General features: G+C 42.8%; 2 protein-coding genes across 3 annotated transcripts in view; both read right to left on the bottom strand.

The window, feature by feature from the left end:
- The window catches only part of LOC135556419 (cytosolic carboxypeptidase 6-like), a 466,431-nt gene that overhangs the window by 103,274 nt on the left and 341,672 nt on the right, over positions 1-21,485 (bottom strand). The gene's annotated exons all lie outside the window — the stretch shown is intronic.
- On the bottom strand, positions 7,943-20,006 carry LOC135556418 (BEN domain-containing protein 5-like). 2 transcript variants are annotated; one of them, XM_064989617.1, is made up of 6 exons: positions 18,853-20,006; positions 17,657-17,787; positions 16,626-17,097; positions 15,766-15,914; positions 14,731-14,944; positions 7,943-14,612 (listed from the first exon to the last, which is right to left on the bottom strand). In XM_064989617.1, exons 1-6 carry the CDS (start codon positions 19,034-19,036, stop codon positions 14,416-14,418), a joined length of 1,347 nt encoding a protein of 448 aa, XP_064845689.1. In that variant the 5' UTR covers positions 19,037-20,006; the 3' UTR covers positions 7,943-14,415. The 2 variants fall into 2 exon arrangements, with proteins under 2 accessions (XP_064845689.1, XP_064845690.1); XM_064989618.1 differs by having other exon boundaries at positions 16,686-17,097.

Raw genomic sequence — 21,485 nt, 5'->3', positions numbered from 1 at the left:
GGAGGACACCAAACGGACACCTGGTAAATGTAGTCTCTTATGGTCAATCTTCCAATGACATTCCTACAAATACGTCACAATGCTGCAGACACCTTGGGGAAACGACAGAAAGTGTAGGCTCATTCCTGGCGCATTCACAGCCATATAAGGAGACATTGGAACACAGCGCATTCAAAATCTGGGGCACTTCCTGTATGAAATTTCATCTTGGTTTCGCCTGTAGCATTAGTTCTGTGGCACTCACAGACAATATCTTTGCAGTTTTGGAAACGTCAGAGTGTTTTCTTTCCAAAGCTGTCAATTATATGTATAGTCGAGCATCTTTTCGTGACAAAATATCTTGTTTAAAACGGGAACGTTTTTTTATCCAAAAATTAAAAGAGCGCCCCCTATATCGAAGAAGTTAAATAGGTCAACATTCACAAGGCTGCAGGGCCAGATGGATTACTAGGATGTGTACTGCGAGCATGCGGTGACCAACTGGCAAGTGTCTTCACTGACATTTTCAACCTCTCCCTGTCAGAGTCTGTAATACCAGCATGTTTTAAGCAGACCAGCATAGTGCCTGTGCCCAATAACACTAAGGTAACCTGCCTAAACGACTACCGACCCGTAGCACTCACGTCTGTAGCCATGAAGTGCTTTGAAAGGATGGTCATGGCTCACATCAACACCATTACCCCAGAAACCCTAGACCCACTACAATTTGCATACAGATCTACAGATGATGCAATCTCTGTTGCACTCCACACTGCCCTTTCCCACCTGGACAAAAGGAACACCTATGTTAGAATGCTGTTCATTGACTACAGCTCGGCGTTCAACACCATTGTGCCCTCAAAGCTCATCAATAAGCTAAGGAACCTGGGACTTAACATCTCCCTCTAACACTGGATCCTGGACTTCCTGACGAGCCGCCCAGAGGTGGTAAGGGTAGGTAACAACACATCCCCCACGCTGATCCTCAACACAGGGGCCCCTCAGGGGTGTGTGCTCAGTCGCCTCCTGTATCCCTGTTCACTCATGACTGCACGGCCAGGCTCGACTCCAACACCATCATTAAGTTTGCCGATGACACAACAGTGGCAGGCCTGATCACCCACAACGTCGAGACAGCCTATAGGGAGGAGGTCAGAGACATGGCTGTGTGGTGCCAGGACAACAACCTCTCCCTCAACGTGATCAAGTCAAAGGAGATGATTGTGGATGACAGGAAAAAGAGGACTGAGCTCGTCCCCATTCTCATTGACGGGGCTGCAGTGGAGCAGGTTGAGAGCTTCAAGTTCCTTGGTGTCCACATCACCAACAAACTAACATGGTCCAAGCACACCAAGACAGTCATGAACAGGGCACAACAAAACCTTTACCCCATCAGGAGACTGAAAAGATTCCGCACGACAAGCGGTACTGGAGAGCCAAGTATAGGTCCATGAGGCTTCTAAACAGCTTCTACCCCCAAGCCATAAGAATCCTAATCAAATGGCTACCCAGACTTTTTGCATTGCCCCCCCTCGTCTTTCACTCCACTGCTACTCTCTGTTATTAGCTATGCATATTCACTTTAGTAACTCTACCTACATGTACATGTTACCTCAACTAACCGGTGCCCCCGCACATTGACTCGGTACCGGTACCCCCCTGTATAAATCTCGCTATTGTTATTTTACTGCTGCTCTTTAATTACTTGTTACTATTATTTGTTATTCTTATCTGTATTTTTTAAACTGCATTGTTGGTTAGGGGCTAGTAAGTAAGCATTTCACTGTAAGGTCTACACCTGTTGTATTCGGTGCATGTGACTCATACAATTTGATTTGATTTGAGGATACAAAGCACTGGCTGTTCCTCCCAGGCCAATCCATCCATCATTGCTACACTGAATCATCTCATTGTCAATAACGGATGGAGCAATACATTACAGCCATGTGGTAACTGTTAGTGTTAATGACATTGAGCAGACATTGAGTACAGAAAAAGCCTAGATGGACAACACGCTTAGTAAGGCAATAATATATGGAAATTCATTGTGAGGTAAACAAATAGGAGACAGGTGGATTCGGCTAAGAGGCCTGCTCACAAGGAGTGCCATTTCACTACAATATTCAACAACAATATACAAATGACTACTTCAGTGCAAAACAACCCAAAATCTGTCCCCCCACCTCCACATCGTCAAAGGTTGAGATTTTCAATCACTGGAATAATTGCAGATTCTATATTACAATGGGACTTTGATATTTTCATACATTCTAAACCCCCAGTGTTGCCAAAGTTCCTACTTTGTGTGCCACTGCAGCATGTGGGCTGATATTAACTTCCTGTTTCCCCAATAAATCAGGGAGCACTGTCCGCTTATCTCTGTCTGATACTCAGATCAATCTGCCTTTTCATCCCCAGCCCACTCCGCCTAGTGTGAAGCCAGCACATCAGGCACAGCCCGCCAGCCTGTGTCCCAAATTCAAAGTCAAAGCCACAGGAAGAGATGTGGAGTGAGGATTGATCTCAGCAATGGTAGGAAAAGAATTCAGAGTGCATACAGGGCTTATGTGTGATCTGTAAATGCCATAATGCTAATCTGAATACCAAACAAGGTGTCTGATTTGCTTATGCTATGCCCGGCAGAGCTGTGATGTATCATTGGGCTCATCTGTATTTGTCCGCCTGCATGGTTTCACAACTCCAGTCAAAACTGCTGTCAACAACAAAAGAGTGCCAAAGTTATAGACAATTTCCTGAGCTTGAGACTTGGGTCAAATCAAATCAAATCAAATGTTATTGGTCACATATTTTGCAGATTTTATTGCGGGTGAAGGGAAAAGCTTGTGTTCCTAGCTCCAACAGTGCAGTAGTATCTAACAAGTCAGAACAATAAACATATCTATTGAATGTAATAAAATACAGTAAAATAGAATACAGTATATACATATGAGATGGTAAAACAGTATGTTAAACATGATTTTAAAATGATTAAAGTGACTAGTGTTCCATTATTAAAGTGGCCAGTGATTCCAAGTCTATGTATGGGGCAGCAGCCTCTAAGATGCAGGGTTGCATAACTGGGTGTAAGCCGGCTAGTGATGGCTATTTAACAGTCTGATGGCCTTGAGATTGAAACTGTTTTTCAGTCTCTCGTCCCAGCTTTGATGCACATGTACTGACCTCACCTTCTGGATGATAGCGGGGTGAACAGGTTGTGGTTCGGGTGATTGATGTCCTTGATGATCTTTTTGGCCTTCCTGTAACATTGGGTGGTGTAGGTGTCCTGGAGGTTGTGCATTGTTGTTGTGCAGACCTCACTACCCTCTGGAGAGCCTTAAGGTTGAGGGCGGAGCAGTTGCCGTACCAGGCGGTGATACAGCCCGCCAGGATGCTCTCGATTGTGCATCTGTAGAAGTTTGTGAGTGCTTTTGGTGACAAGCCAAATTTCTTCAGCCTCCTGAGGTTGAAGAGGCGCTGCTGCGCCTTCTTCACGATGCTGTCTGTGTGAGTGGACCAATTCAGTTTGTCTGTGATGTGTATGCCGAGGAACTTAAAACTTGCTACTCTCTCCACTACTGTTCCATCGATGTGGATAGGGGGGTGTTCCCTCTGCTGTTTCCTGAAGTCCACAATCATCTCCTTAGTTTTGTTGACGTTGAGTGTGAGGTTATTTTCCTGACACCACACTCCGAGGGCCCTCACCTCCTCCCTGTAGGCCGTCTCGTCGTTGTTGTTAATCAAGCCTACCACTGTTGTGTCGTCCGCAAACTTGATGATTGAGTTGGAGGCGTGCGTGGCCACGCAGTCGTGGGTGAACAGGGAGTACAGGAGAGGGCTCAGAACGCACCCTTGTGGGGCCCCAGTGTTGAGGATCAGCGGGGAGGAGATGTTGTTAACTACCCTCACCACCTGGGGGCGGCCCGTCAGGAAGTCCAGTACCCAGTTGCACAGGGCGGGGTCGAGACCCAGGGTCTCGAGCTTGATGACGAGCTTGGAGGGTACTATGGTGTTGAATGCCGAGCTGTAGTCGATGAACAGCATTCTCACATAGGTATTCCTCTTGTCCAGATGGGTTAGGGCAGTGTGCAGTGTGGTTGAGATTGCATCGTCTGTGGACCTATTTGAGTGGTAAGCAAATTGGAGTGGGTCTAGGGTGTCAGGTAGGGTGGAGGTGATATGGTCCTTGACTAGTCTCTCAAAGCACTTCATGATGACGGAAGTGAGTGCTACGGGGCGGTAGTCGTTTAGCTCAGTTACCTTAGCTTTCTTGGGAACAGGAACAATGGTGGCCCTCTTGAAGCATGTGGGAACAGCAGACTGGTATAGGGATTGATTGAATATGTCCGTAAACACACCAGCCAGCTGGTCTGCGCATGCTCTGAGGGCGCGGCTGGGGATGCCGTCTGGGCCTGCAGCCTTGCGAGGGTTAACACGTTTAAATGTTTTACTCACCTCGGCTGCAGTGAAGGAGAGACCGCATTTTTCCGTTGCAGGCAGTGTCAGTGGCACTGTATTGTCCTCAAAGCGGGCAAAAAAGTTATTTAGTTTGCCTGGGAGCAAGACATCCTGGTCCGTGACTGGGCTGGATTTCTTCCTGTAGTCCGTGATTGACTGTAGACCCTGCCACATGCCTCTTGTGTCTGAGCCGTTGAATTGGGATTCTACTTTGTCTCTGTACTGACGCTTAGCTTGTTTGATAGCCTTACGGAGGGAATAGCTGCATTGTTTGTATTCAGTCATGTTACCAGACACCTTGCCCTGATTGAAAGCAGTGGTTCGCGCTTTCAGTTTCACGCGAATGCTGCCATCAATCCAAGGTTTCTGGTTAGGGAATGTTTTAATCGTTGCTATGGGAACGACATCTTCAACGCACGTTCTAATGAACTCGCACACCGAATCAGCGTATTCGTTAATGTTGTTATCTGACGCAATACGAAACATGTCCCAGTCCACGTGATGGAAGCAGTCTTGGAGTGTGGAGTCAGCTTGGTCGGACCAGCGTTGGACAGACCTCAGCGTGGGAGCTTCTTTTTTTAGCTTTTGTCTGTAGGCAGGTATCAGCAAAATGGAGTCGTGGTCAGCTTTTCCGAAAGGGGGGCGGGGCAGGGCCTTATATGTGTCGCGGAAGTTAGAGTAACAGTGATCCAAGGTTTTTCCGCCCCTGGTTGCGCAATCGATATGCTGATAAAATTTAGGGAGTCTTGTTTTCAGATTAGCCTTGTTAAAATCCCCAACAACAATGAATGCAGCCTCTGGATAAATGGTTTCCAGTTTGCAAAGAGTTAAATAAAGTTCGTTCAGAGCCATCCGTTACCCGTTGTGATTAGAATTGTATCACAAAAGGAAGAGCCCCACATAAATTAACATTTATGGTGTTTTTGGAGGCAGAGGAGGGCCGACGTTTGGCATCCCGATTCTCAAAAGATTAGAGGAGCTAAAAATTCCTTTTGGGGACTGCAGAGGGCAGTCTTATGATAATTGGGTCAACATGAGAGGCAAAAACAAAGGTGTCCAAGCCAGACTCATGGAAATGAATCTAAGAGCTCTATTTGTGCCATGTGGGGCTCACACATTGAATCTGGTTGTAGCTGACGCTACTAAAAGTTCTGTCGATGCCACTGGTTACTTTGGCATCTTACACTAACTGTACATCTTGTTCCCAGCCTCCACACAGCGATGGGCCATCCTGAAAAAACATGTGGACATCACTTTGAAGATGTGGACGGAGACAAGGTGGGAGAGTAAAGTTAAGAGTGTCGGGCCACTGAGGTATCAGGCAGCAGCGGTGAGAGAGGCACCAAAGACCCTGTGATAAAGATTGAGGCCCAATCCTTGTCAGAGGAGGTGGGATCATACCGCTTCAGCATCTGTACAGTGGTGTGGTATGACATCTTGAGCCAGATACAACATGTGAGCAAGCTGATGCAATCTCCCAGTATGCATGTGGATGTTGCAGTCAGTCTTCTCAGAAAGACAGAGAGGTCTCAGCAACTATAGGGCAACATGCTTTATGGCTGCACAAACGTCAGCCAAGGATATTTTCGAGGGTATGAATGTAGTAGCCTTTCTACAACAAAAAAGGCTGAGGTCCACAAAGCGACACTTTTCATATGAATCATTTGATGGGCCTTTGAGTGATGCCCTGAAGAAGCTGGAGGTGACATTTTTCAATGTCGTTGCTGATGCTGCAACCTCAGCCCTTCAGGAAAGATTCTCCACATTGGAAAATGTGGGAGAGAAGTTTGGAGTGCTGTCAACCTTACAAAGTCTCTCAAATGAGGAGCTGACAGAACAATGTGAGGCCCTTAGTATGACACTGCACTATAAAGAACATTCAGACTTGGATGGCAGAGAGCTTGCACAGGAACTATAGAACTTGCCTGACTTGCCATCGAAGACCATGACCCTGCTTGAGCTGATTATATTTATACACGAAAGGGAGATCTCAGAAATGTATCCACATTTGTGGACTGCTCTCAGAATTAGTCTTACACTTCCAGTGACCGTAGCTGAAGCAGAGAGGAGCTTTTCAAAGCTGAAGCTCATCAAATCCTACCTGAGGTCCACCATGTCACAGGAACGCCTTAGTGGCCTTGCTGTCATCAGTATTAACCATGCAATCGCTGGGCAGATTTCTTATGATGACATAGTTGATGACTTTGCATCAAGGAAGGCAAGAAAGGTCCGACTTTAGATGGCAGTTCTGCAATTTAGTTTGTGTGTTTCCTGTTTGAAGTGCAATAGTGTAATAATCAGGTTCTCTTCTTTATAAGTGTGTTATTCTATTTGTGTATTTGCGCGATATAGGATTTGTGCAATTTAGTTGCAGCTGTGTTTTTTGTTAGCAATAGGGTAATAACATTTAAAACAATATAAATATAAAAATATATACAAAAATACATACAAAAAGACTCATAAATATAAAAGGTAAGAAAGACAAATAGAAACCACTTGTAGCAAATAAATACAAATAAGAGAATCCAATTATTATCCAATTAATTATTTGTGTAGTTCCAAATGTCTGAATCAAAATTACAGTTAGTGCGGAATCTTGTTATTTTTTTGGGGGGGGGGCACTGTGGCTGGAGGACAGGTAGTTTGCCCCCTGGAGAGCCCTGCGGTTGTGGGCGGTGCAGTTGCCTTACCAGGCGGTGATGCATCCCGACAGGATGCTCTCAATTGTGCATTTGTAAAAGTTTGTGAGGATTTTAGAGGCCAAGACAAATTTCTTCAGCCTCCTGAGGTTGATGAGGCGCTGTTGAGCCTTATTCAACACAATGTCTGTGTGGATGAAGCATTTCAGATTGTCAGTGATGTGTACACCAATGATCTTCAAGCTTTCCACCTTCTCCACTGCGGTCCCGTCGATGTGGATAGGGGCGTGCTCCCTCTGCTATTTCCTAAAGTCCACAATCATTTCCTTCATTTTGTTGACATTGAGTGAGAGGTTATTTTCCTCTCACCACACTCCCAGGGTCCTCACCTCCTCCCTGTAGGCTCTCGTCATTGTTGGTAATCAGGCCTACTACTGTTGTGTCACCTGCAAATTTTATGATTGAGTTGGAGGCGTGCATCGCCACACAGTCATTGGTGAACAAGGGGTACAGGTGGGGGCTGAGCACGCAACTTTGTGGGACCCTTGCTTTGAGGATCAGCGAAGTGGAGGTATTGTCTCCTACCTTCACCACCTGGGGGCGACCCGTCAGGAAGTCCAAGACCCAGTTGAACAGGGCGGTGTTCAGTCCCAGGGCCCCAAGCTTAATGATGAGCTTGGAGGGTACTATGGTGTTGAAGGCTGAGCTATAGTCAATGAACAGCATTCTTACATAGGTATTCCTCTTGTCCACATGGGATAGGGCAGTGAGGGTAGGTATTATTTGAGCGATAACCAAGTTCAAAAAGTTCAAAAAGAGAAGATGCAAAATGAAAGGAACTCTGAAAAAAGAGCCATATGAGTCAAATGTTCTGGTAGAATAAACATCTGGATTTATTTTGTTGATCTGAACATTGAACAGGTGCAGCAAACACAGAATAATGATGCTAAGAGTCAAAGTCGGTTGTATAGCGGAGGTGTGACCGGTTTGCAAGGACATTTATTTTTATAACATTTCCTTTCTGTATAGGCCAGCTCTGGGGTATGGTGACTGTGTGAGGGTCCCCCCCCAGGACACACTGATGAGCCACCCCCCTCCCCCCTTTTCAAATTCTGGTGCCCACGGACACATTCACAGACGTAGGCACCCTCTACTCCCCCCACCTCAACTAACACAGGAACATGTGGGATCTCAGAAAATAGACTGTTCTTAAAACCCTCTGTGCATGTATCTCTGGCTCCAAGAAACTAGGGATTTAAAAAGACAACATCATTACAGCAGAGCCACAGATATGGAGTACATATAAACATCATATATCTATGGCTCTGGTTCACAGTACTTATTGAACACGCTCTCAATTACCATATTTTGAAAAAATATTGATACGTATATATTGATATAATTTTTATAAATGTATATTCAGCAGCAAGAATGAAGGAGATTAACAAGGAGTGAAACAAAACTTTTTTTTCAGAGGTCAAATTGACAATTTTTTGACATTCTTCAAATTGTCACTTATCAACATGAAGATGTCAGGACATTTCACACCCATCTATTAAACATTTTTACAAGATACAATGAATGGTAAATGTCATATTCTCCTAGAGAGGTAAGTTCACAACCCTATCCAACCCAATATCTAATTTCCAGCTAAATATTAGAGACACTGCCAAGAAATACCCTAATAATGTAATTGCAATCTGTCTGTAGAAGTGGTCACAGCATTGACCTGTGGCTAACCAAACATTTGCTGAGGACCAAATCTATCTTTAACAGAACTGCCCAGTCCAGTTTGAAATTGGTTTTAGCACAACTGCCCAAATAGCCAACATGCAGCGAAATAATAGCAGTATTTGGATAAATTGTGATCTGAGATGTGCTTATGAAAAGTTACCACCTTCTCAAATCTGAAGCATGCCAAAATGTACAATTCCTAGATAACTGCTTAAAGTATATTTTAAAATAAGCAAGGAACTATGATTTACTTAAAACAGCAGAGTTGATTTAGCTCAAACCAGAATGTATCTGATAGTATTTGCAAAGTGTAGTTTAACATTTTAGAAATGTGATTTGTCGTTTATTTTAGGATGACCAACTTGAATAACATACAACTTAATGAGAATAAAAACATAGAAAAAAATAGCACCATTTGAGGTAAGAGACAGATCAGTTAACCCGTTTGCTGGTAGCACCATCAACCAGTGAAAAGGAGCAATCAGTTGAAATACATTTTTGGAGACAACTGGGCATCCATTGACAGTAGGCTCTTTAGTAAGCATTTTTACAAAACTGATTTCCTCATAATGATATCAACTGTGTAGTACTGAGGTGTTCCGAGTTTACATATACTGTACATTTGGAAATGAGTTATCAATAAGGTATTTTCCTATAGTTTAAAAAATATATACATCATACACGAACACAAGAGATGCAATGAGGTAGGACAGTGAAGCTAGATTAAGTATACTTGCCAATGAATTGTGGAACTAGACTTAAAAGTTCCCCAAGCCCCTTTCTCATTTAGAGTAAGCTTAACATTGGCATTTTCTCAATTGGATTTGCCCAACTCCTGTGTCCTCTCCTCTGTCCTCTCTCACCTCCTTTTGAAAAACGTCAAAAGGTAATCGAGGAGAGAACATGGATGAAAATACACCTGTATGAAATGAGTCCTTCTCCACTCGCGTGTCATCAGGCAGTTACATTTACATAATAATACTTGTAGAACACAAAAAACATTTAGTTAGTTGTGCAAGATATTTTATAGATAAACTGTAACTAGCATAGTTTTAAAACATGTGCATGTTTTTCTCCGACGACAAAACAAAAGCTGATTCAAAAGGAAGTGTGGCAGACTTTAAAAATCTTCCGCGAAGGGCTCTGGTTTGATACACAAATATTTTTTAAACCTTTAACTAGGCAAGTCAGTTAAGAACAAATTATTATTTACAATAACGGCCTACCGGGGAAGTGGGTCAACTGCCTTGTTTCAGGGGCAGAACAACAGTTTTACCTTGTCAGCTCGGGGATTCGATCCAGCAACCTTTCAGTTACTGGCCCAACTCTCTAACCCCTAGGCTATTGTACCTGTCGCCCTATCCTTGACGAAAGGTGGTTATCGAGGAAGGGAGGCCACTCTTCCGTTCATCTACTAACGAATTTACATCTCCTCAACACTTATCGGTTTCAGTGTCATGGAGAGAGAGTGAAGGACGGACTTTTGCCCAAATTAGAAAAAAACATTGTATCCGAGGTGGTGATATTGGGCTTCATGAATCACACAGCACAGCGAGGAAGAGAGAACAGTGGGACTCACTGCCATAAAGGTTATGACAAACAAATCTTCTTTATGAAAAACCTCATATCCACTGCATACCTAAGGAAGTGTTGTCAGTAGGCCTAGTGGCTGTGATAGTAGGAGGAACACTGGGCAGTTTGGTGGGTTAAACCTGGACTGGTCCTCAGCATGTTTTCATGAACGGGTCAGCCTTTCAGTTGACAAGTCTAATATTATATCTTCATTGCTACTTAACCATACCCCCTTTTTTGGCATCAGAAAACAAACGAGTAAACAACATTAACAACATGTGTCACAGGAATTCATCGCGGGCCACACAGCAGAACAGTTTTCACACAAACTAAAAGCTTTAAAATGCATGTAATGTAATACATACTGTGCGCAAGGACCCAACAGGACCATGTTGATCTCTACAGAAATGATAGCAGGACATCTACATTAGGGAGAATATTTGAAAACAAAAATATATTGTCTCTGTGGTAGCTTAGATAACTCTGGACTAAAACCTTGGCAAGGGACATTTTTGTGCAAGTTCAACCCCCCTCTCCATTATCAGCATTCAACATTTTGGCTTAATATAACCACTCACCCACAACAACACTCAAGATACCCAGCATCTTTACACATTCAGTTAAAAGCACACAATCCAGTAGTGATGCACATTTTCAAGGTCCTTGAATTTGTGAATCACTTTAGATGATGAAAAAGCACAGTACAGTCCCTGCTTGTTTCATATGTCAACTTGCCCGGATCCCCCCAGCCAGTCCCCATGCTGTCTGTTTGTACTAAGCTCAGGGATCCTGCCAGCCCTGTGGATAAGAGCTGCCCTCCCCTGCTGTATAGCCATTACAATACATGACCTGTCTGGTAACACAGATGGATCCAACGTTTAACCAGAGAGAGAATGGCACCTAGTGCAGTCTGGGGTTTAGCATGCTTCTACTGTCAATAACAGCAAAGCTATAACAATGCAACAAGACACTTTGCCTATGTTTTCTTAAGCATCATCTGGGTGGCCATAGGGATCACCGGCTGTGAGGGCTGAGTGAGGCCAGGCCATGTACTGTATACCTAATGGCCATGCCCACTTTTAACCATTAGCTGTCTAAAGAGCTGGAGGGAGGGGCCAGTTATAAAGCTTGGCTTTCCTAACAACTAGCTACTCATCAGCACTACAAAATACAGGGAAAAGTTGTCTGTAAAAAGAACAAACACCAGACTGAGATCCATCCGTGTCCAAAAAGGACTATGTTTTTTGTTGTTGCCGATCATTCAACCAGGATATAATTCCAGCTGAACCTCCAGTGTTCCCAACTTCCCACTGAACCCTAATCTACATCTTTAAAAAAACACATCATTGAAATAGTGGGGCCAATTCAAAGCACATAAAAATAACAGTCAAAACATGGAAAATATAAACAATGGGACAAGAGAGCAGCAGACAGAAGATTAGCACAACATTTTAAAGAACTAGCTAACATACAGTTCCTCTCTGTATAGCTCTACCGTCTGGTTCATACAGGAACGACAAAAACACATCCTTTACATATTAGTTTCATGCCTAAAGCCCATTCCAATGCCTGGGGAGTGGCATGCTGGTGGGAATAGGCAAACCCTGGGGAATATAAAGCACTGTGTGCCAGAGGCATAGCTTACTGAGGACCACTCTTCACACGTATTCAGTTCATACAAATAAACCAGAACTCAGACCTATCAGGACCATTTAAAAGGTGCATCGATTATTATTATTATTATTATGTGTCTTTTTTCTTCTTCTAAATAGCCAAAATAAGTTGAGACCAAATCGGTTTTGCAAACAAATCCATTTCTTTACAAATGGAGAATCTGTCACAAGAGATTTAAAGTGCGTTCATTGATTGATTTGAAAATACAGCCCGTCCTTAAAATAGGGGAAATTTAACCCTTCCCTTCAGTCGATTTATCTGAAGTCAATTTGACCACGACTTTGACCTTTGTGCTAGAGAAAAATGGTTCTCTGTGCAGTAAAGATATATCCTTGGGGATCACAAGGACATCAGTATGTTCTCCCTGTGATGTTCAGAGGCCGAGGGACAGGGATCTGATGTCATAAATGTTATTAAATCTAATTTAGATTTACGACTTTGGTACAGTAAATCAAACATTTGGCTAAATGTTAAACAGTTGGGTCTATCAACTTTGGGATAAAAGCATATGAAAGAGGACATTCTCAGCTACTGGAAAATAAATACATTTTGGGAGGTTAAAGTCATTTGTGATGTACTTATGGTACGGGTCAAATTGAGTTGTGGGCCAAATCGAACATAAGGGAAGGGTTATATTGACTCCTAAAGACATCACTTTAAATTGTGGTTTGCCTAGTTTATTTTTCATAGAGATTACCGACGTGAGAGACACTTCTTTTCTTTGAGTTTAGATGCTTCTAATCTACATTTGGATACAATAATCAAGCTTAAAGCCCCAAAAAATTAACAAACATAAAAATTACCGCCAGGTAACAAATGAATTACAATGTCAATAAAAAAAATACAGGAGTTTACCATGTTAATGTGTAAGTCGGACTAAAAACTGAAAAGTACATGACTTGTGAAAAGAGACTAGTTATATACACTTAAAATATCCCCACAGCTTAACAAAACATTGATCGAACTGTAAGAAATACAAAAGAAAAACCATAGACACAAACAAAAATACATAGAAAGTGAAGAGGCAAAAAGGCTTGACAGGCAGACCTGCAGGTGATTCACAGTTAGCCACATGGTCACAGTTGAGAATTCAATCCGCAGCATTTAGTTCCAGGTTGCAGACAGCCAGACAAACCGTTTGGGGAAAAAACATTTGAAAAGTTCTGATGGCATGTCATTGGAAGTTGTCACTATATAGCAATTCATTCCCAGTGGTGTGCCTCAAAGAAGAGGGCTGTGAGACAGCAGGAATCCTGCTTTATCCAGGGATCTAGCCAGAACACTGACCACTGGAGACAGCTTTACCCACAGCCAAACAAACACAGTACCTGACAAACTTTCACATTCAGACACCAAAGTGCAGTTTAAAGATATCAGCTTTACTTTAGATTAAAATCACATCTTACTAAATAACTGGAAGACACAGTCCCCAATGATTCCCATAAACATAAAGCCTTTCTGGGCTTAAAATCTGGTACCACAACTCCAAAACAGTTGAACGATCTGCAGGACAGCTTGAATAAAGACACTACTACAACAATCACATTTATGTAAACTCAAGTTGGATCTCTCAAGTAGGGTATATACACTGTTAATCATTATCCAGAAAACATATATTCTCAAGACCGTTACACGTCTGATGTGGACAAGCACCACAGACAAATAATGATAAACCTCTCTTTACCAAACTCTTCATGTTTATTGGTGCTCTATACTATGGAAATCCAAATGGCATATTCCCATGGGAACGAGACCTCAAACCTTGCATCCCATCTAGATGACCACACAGCAATAATCTCTCGGGCAACGGAATATTTGCGCAATGTGGCATGTATCAATTAAGACATGTATATCAGAGAGACCCTGTTGAAAAAGTGCGTATTAACAACCTCCCCACGTCACTTTAAGTACCAATAGCACACACAGAGACTCAACACTAAGGCCTTCAGTGTGGCTAACCTCTGAATCGCGACAAACTAGCATGGTTAGTCCAGAATATCTTCTTACAAATCAGAAGTTATTTGTCAAGGGAAATCACTAAGAATATTAGGACACAACGCCATGTTCTGACACAGAATATTTGGTTGGAGCGCCACTGCATTCTCTCACAACCAGATGATTGATTTAAGAATATCTCACACCAGTTCATACGACACACCAAAACGCTTAACCACTCACTGCATTGATTGACAGGTAAAGCTGTCTTGCAGGTAAAGCTGTCTTACAGCTGATGGATTAGGGCCTTGGGCGCCTACTGAGGATCTCTAGTGCTGGCCTGGCACACATGAACCTACCCACCCTCTTCTGTTTCGGCAGTCCAAGAAAAGAGAATGAGCTCTAGTATGGTGACAACTTTTCATCACTACATGCCATCGTAGGTGAAATTCTCCATCTTGACGGTTTGTCTAATGAGCAGCTTCGATTCCCGCCTCTCCTCGTTCTTGATGGATTTGTTGATATCCATAATTTTTTCACAGATGTATTTGTTCACTTTGGACAATCTTTGTGTGATCTCTGCGCCATCTGCCGTTTCTTGAGACACTCGGTCATACAGACACTCTGCAAAAAAGGGAAAAAAAATAAGTGTGTATTGTTCATCAAATCACAGAGATATTCCAAACGTTTTGAGTTGCAAAAGGTGCCCAAAACATCTGACAACAGGCCTATACAGTTTTACCTCTAACTATTTTGAGCTTGCTTGGGGAGAGGGGGGGCTTGGGAAGGGCATCTTTCTTCTTTTTGGTGGCCACACCAGTGACACTCCTGTTCTTGAGGGTCTCAGTGCCCCAGATCATGACGGCCAGGTTCTTGGTGAACTTGGAGTCTCCCTGTGTCCGCTGGAGCTGGTGCCACTTCTCTTCCTGAACCCAGATGCCCCCGCCCAGGTGCACCTGCAGTAACGCAGCACAGATATGTAGTGAAGGTCACCTACACTCAGATCTGAGGCTACACTATAACCAACAGCAACAAAGCCCATCCCACAACCATTCAGCCCAAATAAGATATCATAGGGCCATGTTTCAGCAGCTACATAAATAAGTAAGGGGCAATGGGTTCCAGCCTGGATGAATTGCACTGAGTATTTATAATGGCATAGAACCCCAGAATGACACATTTTGTAAGTCTGCACCAAACAACGCTACAAGCGGAATGACAGACCTGCCCTGAGTTATAGGTGAGCTAATGCTGAGAGCGCCATGTGTGCCACCCTGCCTTTATCACTGAGAAGTCTTCAGGCTGGCATCCAAAGGCTTTTCTCTTTGCAGCTAATGTACTTTAGGCCCATGGCCAGCAGACAAGCTTTTCACTGCTCTTAACTTAGAGGAACCCTTTCTCTATTTTCTTTCTAGGGCTACCCGTCAGTCACTTAGATTCCTCCGGTAGAAATAATTAATAGCAGGCAATGTGTGAGAGTTCTAATTTGCTTTTGTTCTTCACGCTTGAACTGAGAGGCTCTCTGCTTGGAACACAAATTCCACCGTCATGTGAAGCAGGCAGAATTACGTGTGTAGCCCTGCAACCACTAACAGGGCAATAAACAGTGCTGATGCCGAAGCTATAATAAGGACAATCATCTCAGCCTTGTTTACCCTCAAGGAGAGGAGAAGGCTAATTTAATGCATGTTTATGTGTAAGGGAAAATGTAATGCTTCCTCCCCATCAAAGTGACCACAGCGAGGAAGATGGGGGGGCTGGAGGTGGTTAGACTCACCTTGCCATCATTAAAAGTGTAGACTGTTCTTGGGGAGGGGGAGTGGCTGGAGCTGGTATTGGCCTCTTCTCTGCACACTTCCTGTGGCTCAATGATGGGCTCCACCACCTCTGCTTTGATTGTCTGAGTGCCATTGTCATGCATAGGCTCTGTATGAGGTGCAAAATCAAAAGTAAAGTTGAGATGCATATCTCTAGGCATACTGTGTAGTGTAGTCTCTCAGGAACAACAAGCCTAGAGCACTAACAGAGGCTTTGACTCATCCACAACAGCATGTGGTCAGGGAGTTCTAGTCTTAGCTTTGAACCAGTACATGCAGCAAGGCTTCCCTGTGCACCGAGACAGCGGGACTATTTTAGCTCAGTAAGCTGGCTTGGTGGCTGGCCACACTAAGCTCTAATGTAGCTGATGAGTTTTAATATCGGCCAGCGCACTACATTCCTGATCCCAAAGCACCCTGGCCAGTCTAATCTTTAGCCTGTCCATTAGACCGCCTGGCCCCCATATCACACCCCAGGGGCCCCAATGCAAAACATGTGCAGCTGGCCATGGGACTGGCTTAAAGGGAAAATCCACTCAAAATTTTAGTATTCGTTTTTGTGGAAGAAGCATTGAGTGAACAAGCACTTGACACTCAATAGTTATTTAAATTTTCTGCAAAACCAAAGTCACTGATACTGATTCCCCCCCTCCCCCTCTCAAAAACAAATGATAACAACCAATTCCTTCATAACTTCTGGTATCAACTGTGCATCTGATCACTAAAAGCAATATAAGAAGGTACCCAAACCTACAAATTCAAAATCCAGACAACTCTAAGTGTGCCTGACACTAGTCTAGTAAAACAGTTTTTTCTTAACCTGAACAGATGTGCATGGGAGGCTGCAGTGAGAGGTGACTGGAGAGTGTGTGTCTCTCACCGCTGCCCAGCCTCATGAGGAGCACATCCTGCAGCCTCCTGTTGAAGTCACGTAACTCCTTCACTTCTGTCAGCAGGCTGCCATACTCCTTCAGCTTCTTGGCCTGCTGGACCAGCTGCCTGCGGGTTCTCTCCAGCTCCTGCTGTAGCCTTCTAACCTCCTCCTCCTGCTGCCTGTAGCTGTGGACCAGCTCCTCATACAGAACCCGCGGTACCACCGCATCCTCAGGCCCAGAGTCTCCCTCCTCCTCTTCTTCCTCTTCTTCCTCCTCCTCCTCCTCCATCCTGTCCTCCTCCAGGTCCTCCTCTCCCTCCATGCAGGAACTCACAGCATTCCTCTCTAGGCGGGCCACCACCGCTGCCAGGCTCTTGGAGGAGTTGGCAGTGGGACGCCCATGGTCCGGTGTCTGAGCCTGTGGAATCAAAAGGGACTTTATGCAGTTAATCGTTGTTTAAAGCACAAGGGATATGAATGTGATAATGATGTGGAGACTGCATCATCATTTCATGTGATTAGAGTGATCTGGTGTGTCATAACTGTCATAATTTCAGTCTAATAAAAACACTTATGTTACGAATGTTTGACTATGTATCCATAGCTGTGGGGGGCTTTGTTTGACAAAATGATACAAATCACTGGGAAGAGTGGTGTCATGGAGGTCTTGGATGAGCAGCTCAGAGGATTTGCAGCTGTCCAGAGTGCTACATGTGTTAATCCAGCATATTGTAAAAAAATAAAAAATAAATAAAACAGCAGGGGATTTTTAGGAAACATCCAAAACTCAGTTAGTTAAATTATCAAAAGACAAATTACCATCAGTATTCTTCATATTCCTCATGAACCGCATTATATTGGTGAAGAGGTTGAATCACACACCAACAATTTCACAGAGCCCCAAATCACAGAAATGCTCTAACAGTTTGAAAACTATGAATACTAGTTGACTAGCTACATTGCTTAGTTGCACCTACCTTTTTATGTCTCAGTGGCAGTCGTTCCTCCCCAAAGTGGTTCTCAACTGAATTTCCCATATTCCTTGTTGACATCTTCGGAATTTTCATCTTTTTTTGCATTATAATATGTTCAAACTCATCAACGTTATCTGCAAAATAGATCTAAGTGTCAGCAAGCATTTGATATATAAAGTCGAGACAGAAAAAAATAGAAGGGAATTTTCCAGGAGCGTTATGGCAAATACGAGTCAGCTAAAGTCCGTTCATGCATCCATGCATCTCATCTCAATCTTGTTTCACCCATCCCTAGTAAACAAGTGTATGTAGTTTTTGTTTTCTATCCAACTAGCTAATATAGTTAGTTAGCTATCCAGTGTGGACCGAGAATGGTTAGCTAGCTACAGCACTGGAAACAACAACAAACCTAGTTAATGCACTCAACTGACATTAGCCAGGGACTGTTCAAACACGAGGATTAGTAATCTAGCTAAATACCCTAGCTACGGTAGATGTTGAAAATGTATGTGTGGCTGCTCTGTTACACGATGCATGTATGAATGCATGCACACAACGTTACACTCATATGTGTCGAGGAAACGTTATTGAAAGCTATAATAATCGGTGTGATGCATACATATTGCGAGCTAACTTGACGTTGTCCGACCTAGCTAGCAAAGGTCGATTGATAGTGATTGCCATCACATCATGAAGCTAGCTAGCTATCATATCAACAACCGTGTAGAGGTGTTGTTGTGTACTGCTAGCTAAAATAACTTATCCAATGTTAGTAAACAATCTGGATGAGTAAGTGGCTGGCTAAGCTAACGCGTTAGCTAGCTAGCTGACTGGCTAGCAAGCTAACGTTAATGTCACATAGTTAGTTAGCGAACGTTAAATATATTAGCCAACTAAAAACAATGTCATCAAGAAAACCAACGTTAACGAGTTGTACTATGCAAAAATGTGATACGGTTATTTTTCAGGGCGGCATTTGTTGTCGTATGTAAACTAGGTAACATTAGCAATAGCATCGTAGCGAGAACATAGTTGTCAGCTTGATAACTAACGTTAGCTAGCGAACTTAGTGTGTTTGACAGCAGACCGAAAAGGCATGTTTTCTTATTCTCTAGGCGCTGTCTAGTCTCACTTTTTCAAACGATTGAACTATTTCAATTCATAAACAGTCAAACAAAGAGAGCACGAAGATAACGTACCTGCAAGGGCAAGAATCTGTGCTTTGCACGGCTGGCCTGTACCATTATCTTCTGTTCTGTGAACCAGATACACCTTCTGATTATCAAAATCTGTTTTGTGCAGAGGTCTAAAATCTTTCACATTTGAAGCGGGTAAAGCGTAACACATATCTTCTTCCAAGAACCTCACAAAAGCATGCATCATTTCTCTTTGGGTTTGCACTTTGGATATGGTTGACAGTTTTCCCTCTATAAGTATAAAAAATATATATATATAAACACAAAGGGGAATTGGGAAGGGCTTCTATTCTGCACTCTGCTACTCTGGCCTGGTCTACATCATTTCAGGATATTAGCCGCGCGCTCCATCACAAGACCTTGCTAATAGAAACAAGAATGAGCTTCTTATATTTTTCTTAAATTGAAAATTAAATAATTAAATAATTGAAATAATTAAATAAAGTGTATATATTGACTGACAGGTAACAGGCCACACTACCTACGCATCTACCCTACATAATATCCTAAAGTAAAGACAATGGCAGGAATTCAATCAAACCTTCATTTTCGAACCTCTTGTTTTTTTTTTTTTTTTTTTTTTTTTTTTACAGTTTTTGCACCATAACGTTTTTTATGCATTGGAAGTACATTTTTGTGGCACAGAAAATGTGATTGATTTAAACCTTCAACTGTAACTCAAAAGGAGATGAAGGATAGCACCTTGTTGGTGATTGTGACTGCAATAAAGCACACATTTATACATCACTCATTACAGAAGTTTATTCTAAAGGAATCTTTATTTTGGCATTTGTACAAACATAAATTCTGGTTTGAAATACAGTTAAAGTCAACTTCCTCAACTACTGAGGATATTCAAGAAACATAGTCCCCGGTGAGCTGACTACAAGATTTCAGCTTTTTGTCCTGCTGTTTCTTTCCAGATACTTTCAGCTAGAAGAGCAAAAAAACATAATTATCGTAATCAATAAATTCACCTATTACTTTCATTCTGCCTCTGTAGGTTCCATTGAGTCCTCAACCCCTGGAATGAAACCAAGAGAAGAGAAGAAGGCCACAGAGATGATTATCTGGTCTGATCACTGATTCCATTTGTTTGTGGGCGTACAAGTGTGTCTCAGTCAATGTGTTGCCTGGTGTACCTTTAAATCTTTCCCTTTTTTTACACAAAGTCCATCTGACAGAAAGGGAACTGTTTGCTATTGTAAAATAGTCCGGTTGTTACACAATGGGATGGATTTCTTCACTTGTATTTTAATAGAGAGTAGCATAGTCGATAAATGGCACTAACAATGTTTTTCTGCTTCGCCAGTCGTAATCGAAAAGTAACTCATGCAGAACTTGGACGCTGTTCTCGTCTGTAATTTCATTGCATTTTTTTTTTATTCAGATCAGACATCAAGGCTTGAGGCATAGGTTGCTGTTATGTTAGTGTGAGTTTTCCCTTGTTGAGGGTTGTGAGAGATATGCTGGTCCAGTGGAGATGTTCTTAGAAGGAGAATGAGGACAGGTATCTGGATGGCTATTTCAATTATTGTAATAGAACTTGATCTCATATTCCAATATGGTAACTGCTTTTATCTCTGGGGTTGTGCAAAATACTGCAATGCTAATATTCATAGGAACCTTTGTTGTGTATCAGTTTGTCAATCACTGCCAGCAGCATACCACCCTGCATCCCACTGACACTGAGCAGGGTTGGTTCCTGGATTGGAGACCAGATGCTGCTGGAAGTGGTGTTGGAGGGCCAGTAGGAGGCACTCTCTCCTCTGGTCTAAAAATAATGCCCCAAGGCAGTGATTGGGGGACATTTCCCTGTGTATGGTGCTGTCTTTTGGATGGGACGTTAAACAGGTGTACTGACTCTCTGTAGTCACTAAAGATCCCATGGCACTTATCGTAAGAGTAGGGGTGTTAACCCTGGTGGTGTCCTGGCTAAATTCCCAATCTGGCCCTCATACCACCATGGCCACTTAATGATCCCCCAGCTTCCAATTGGCTCATTCATTCCCCTGTAACTATTCCCCAGGTTGTTGTTGTAAATTAGAATGTGTTCTCAGTCATCTTACCAGGATAAATAAAACAAAATAGACAAATATTCACTGAAATTCTGAAATAGTAAGACAAAGAACACTTTAATAAACAAGACCAGTGAGTCTCACTGGTAGACAAGAGATTTCAGCAGTTTCTCATCTCCAATGAAGGATTACTGTTAATCTAATCTACTGTTTAATTGCTAGGTCCTCAAGCCCATGTCTGGCACAATAATACCGCTCAATTCCAGGAGCTGTTGTCTTGAAGTGTCTCAGGCTTAAGACTGAACTTCCCCTATCCTACCTCAAGCAACCTGACCCCAGCATGTAGCGTAACAGATCTGCACACTAATTCTATATACTGTGGAATGAGAATAGATATACTTAAAACCATTACAACTATGAAGTTTCCCCACCCTTAAATACATAAAAGCAACATGTTAAACATACATTTATAGAACAGTTAGAAGGTAATACAATTTAGGACAAACGCTGTTAAAAGAGCACGTAGGCCACATAAAGGATACATTTTCCTGAAGCTTCTGTGAGCAGTTGGCACTGTAGACTTTAGTCAGTGCAGAGTCAGACATCATGTCCTGCCAA

This window comes from Oncorhynchus masou, chromosome 15 (genome assembly GCF_036934945.1).
Source record: "Oncorhynchus masou masou isolate Uvic2021 chromosome 15, UVic_Omas_1.1, whole genome shotgun sequence".
Taxonomy (NCBI): domain Eukaryota; kingdom Metazoa; phylum Chordata; class Actinopteri; order Salmoniformes; family Salmonidae; genus Oncorhynchus; species Oncorhynchus masou.
This window is presented reverse-complemented; position numbering and strand designations above follow the sequence as displayed.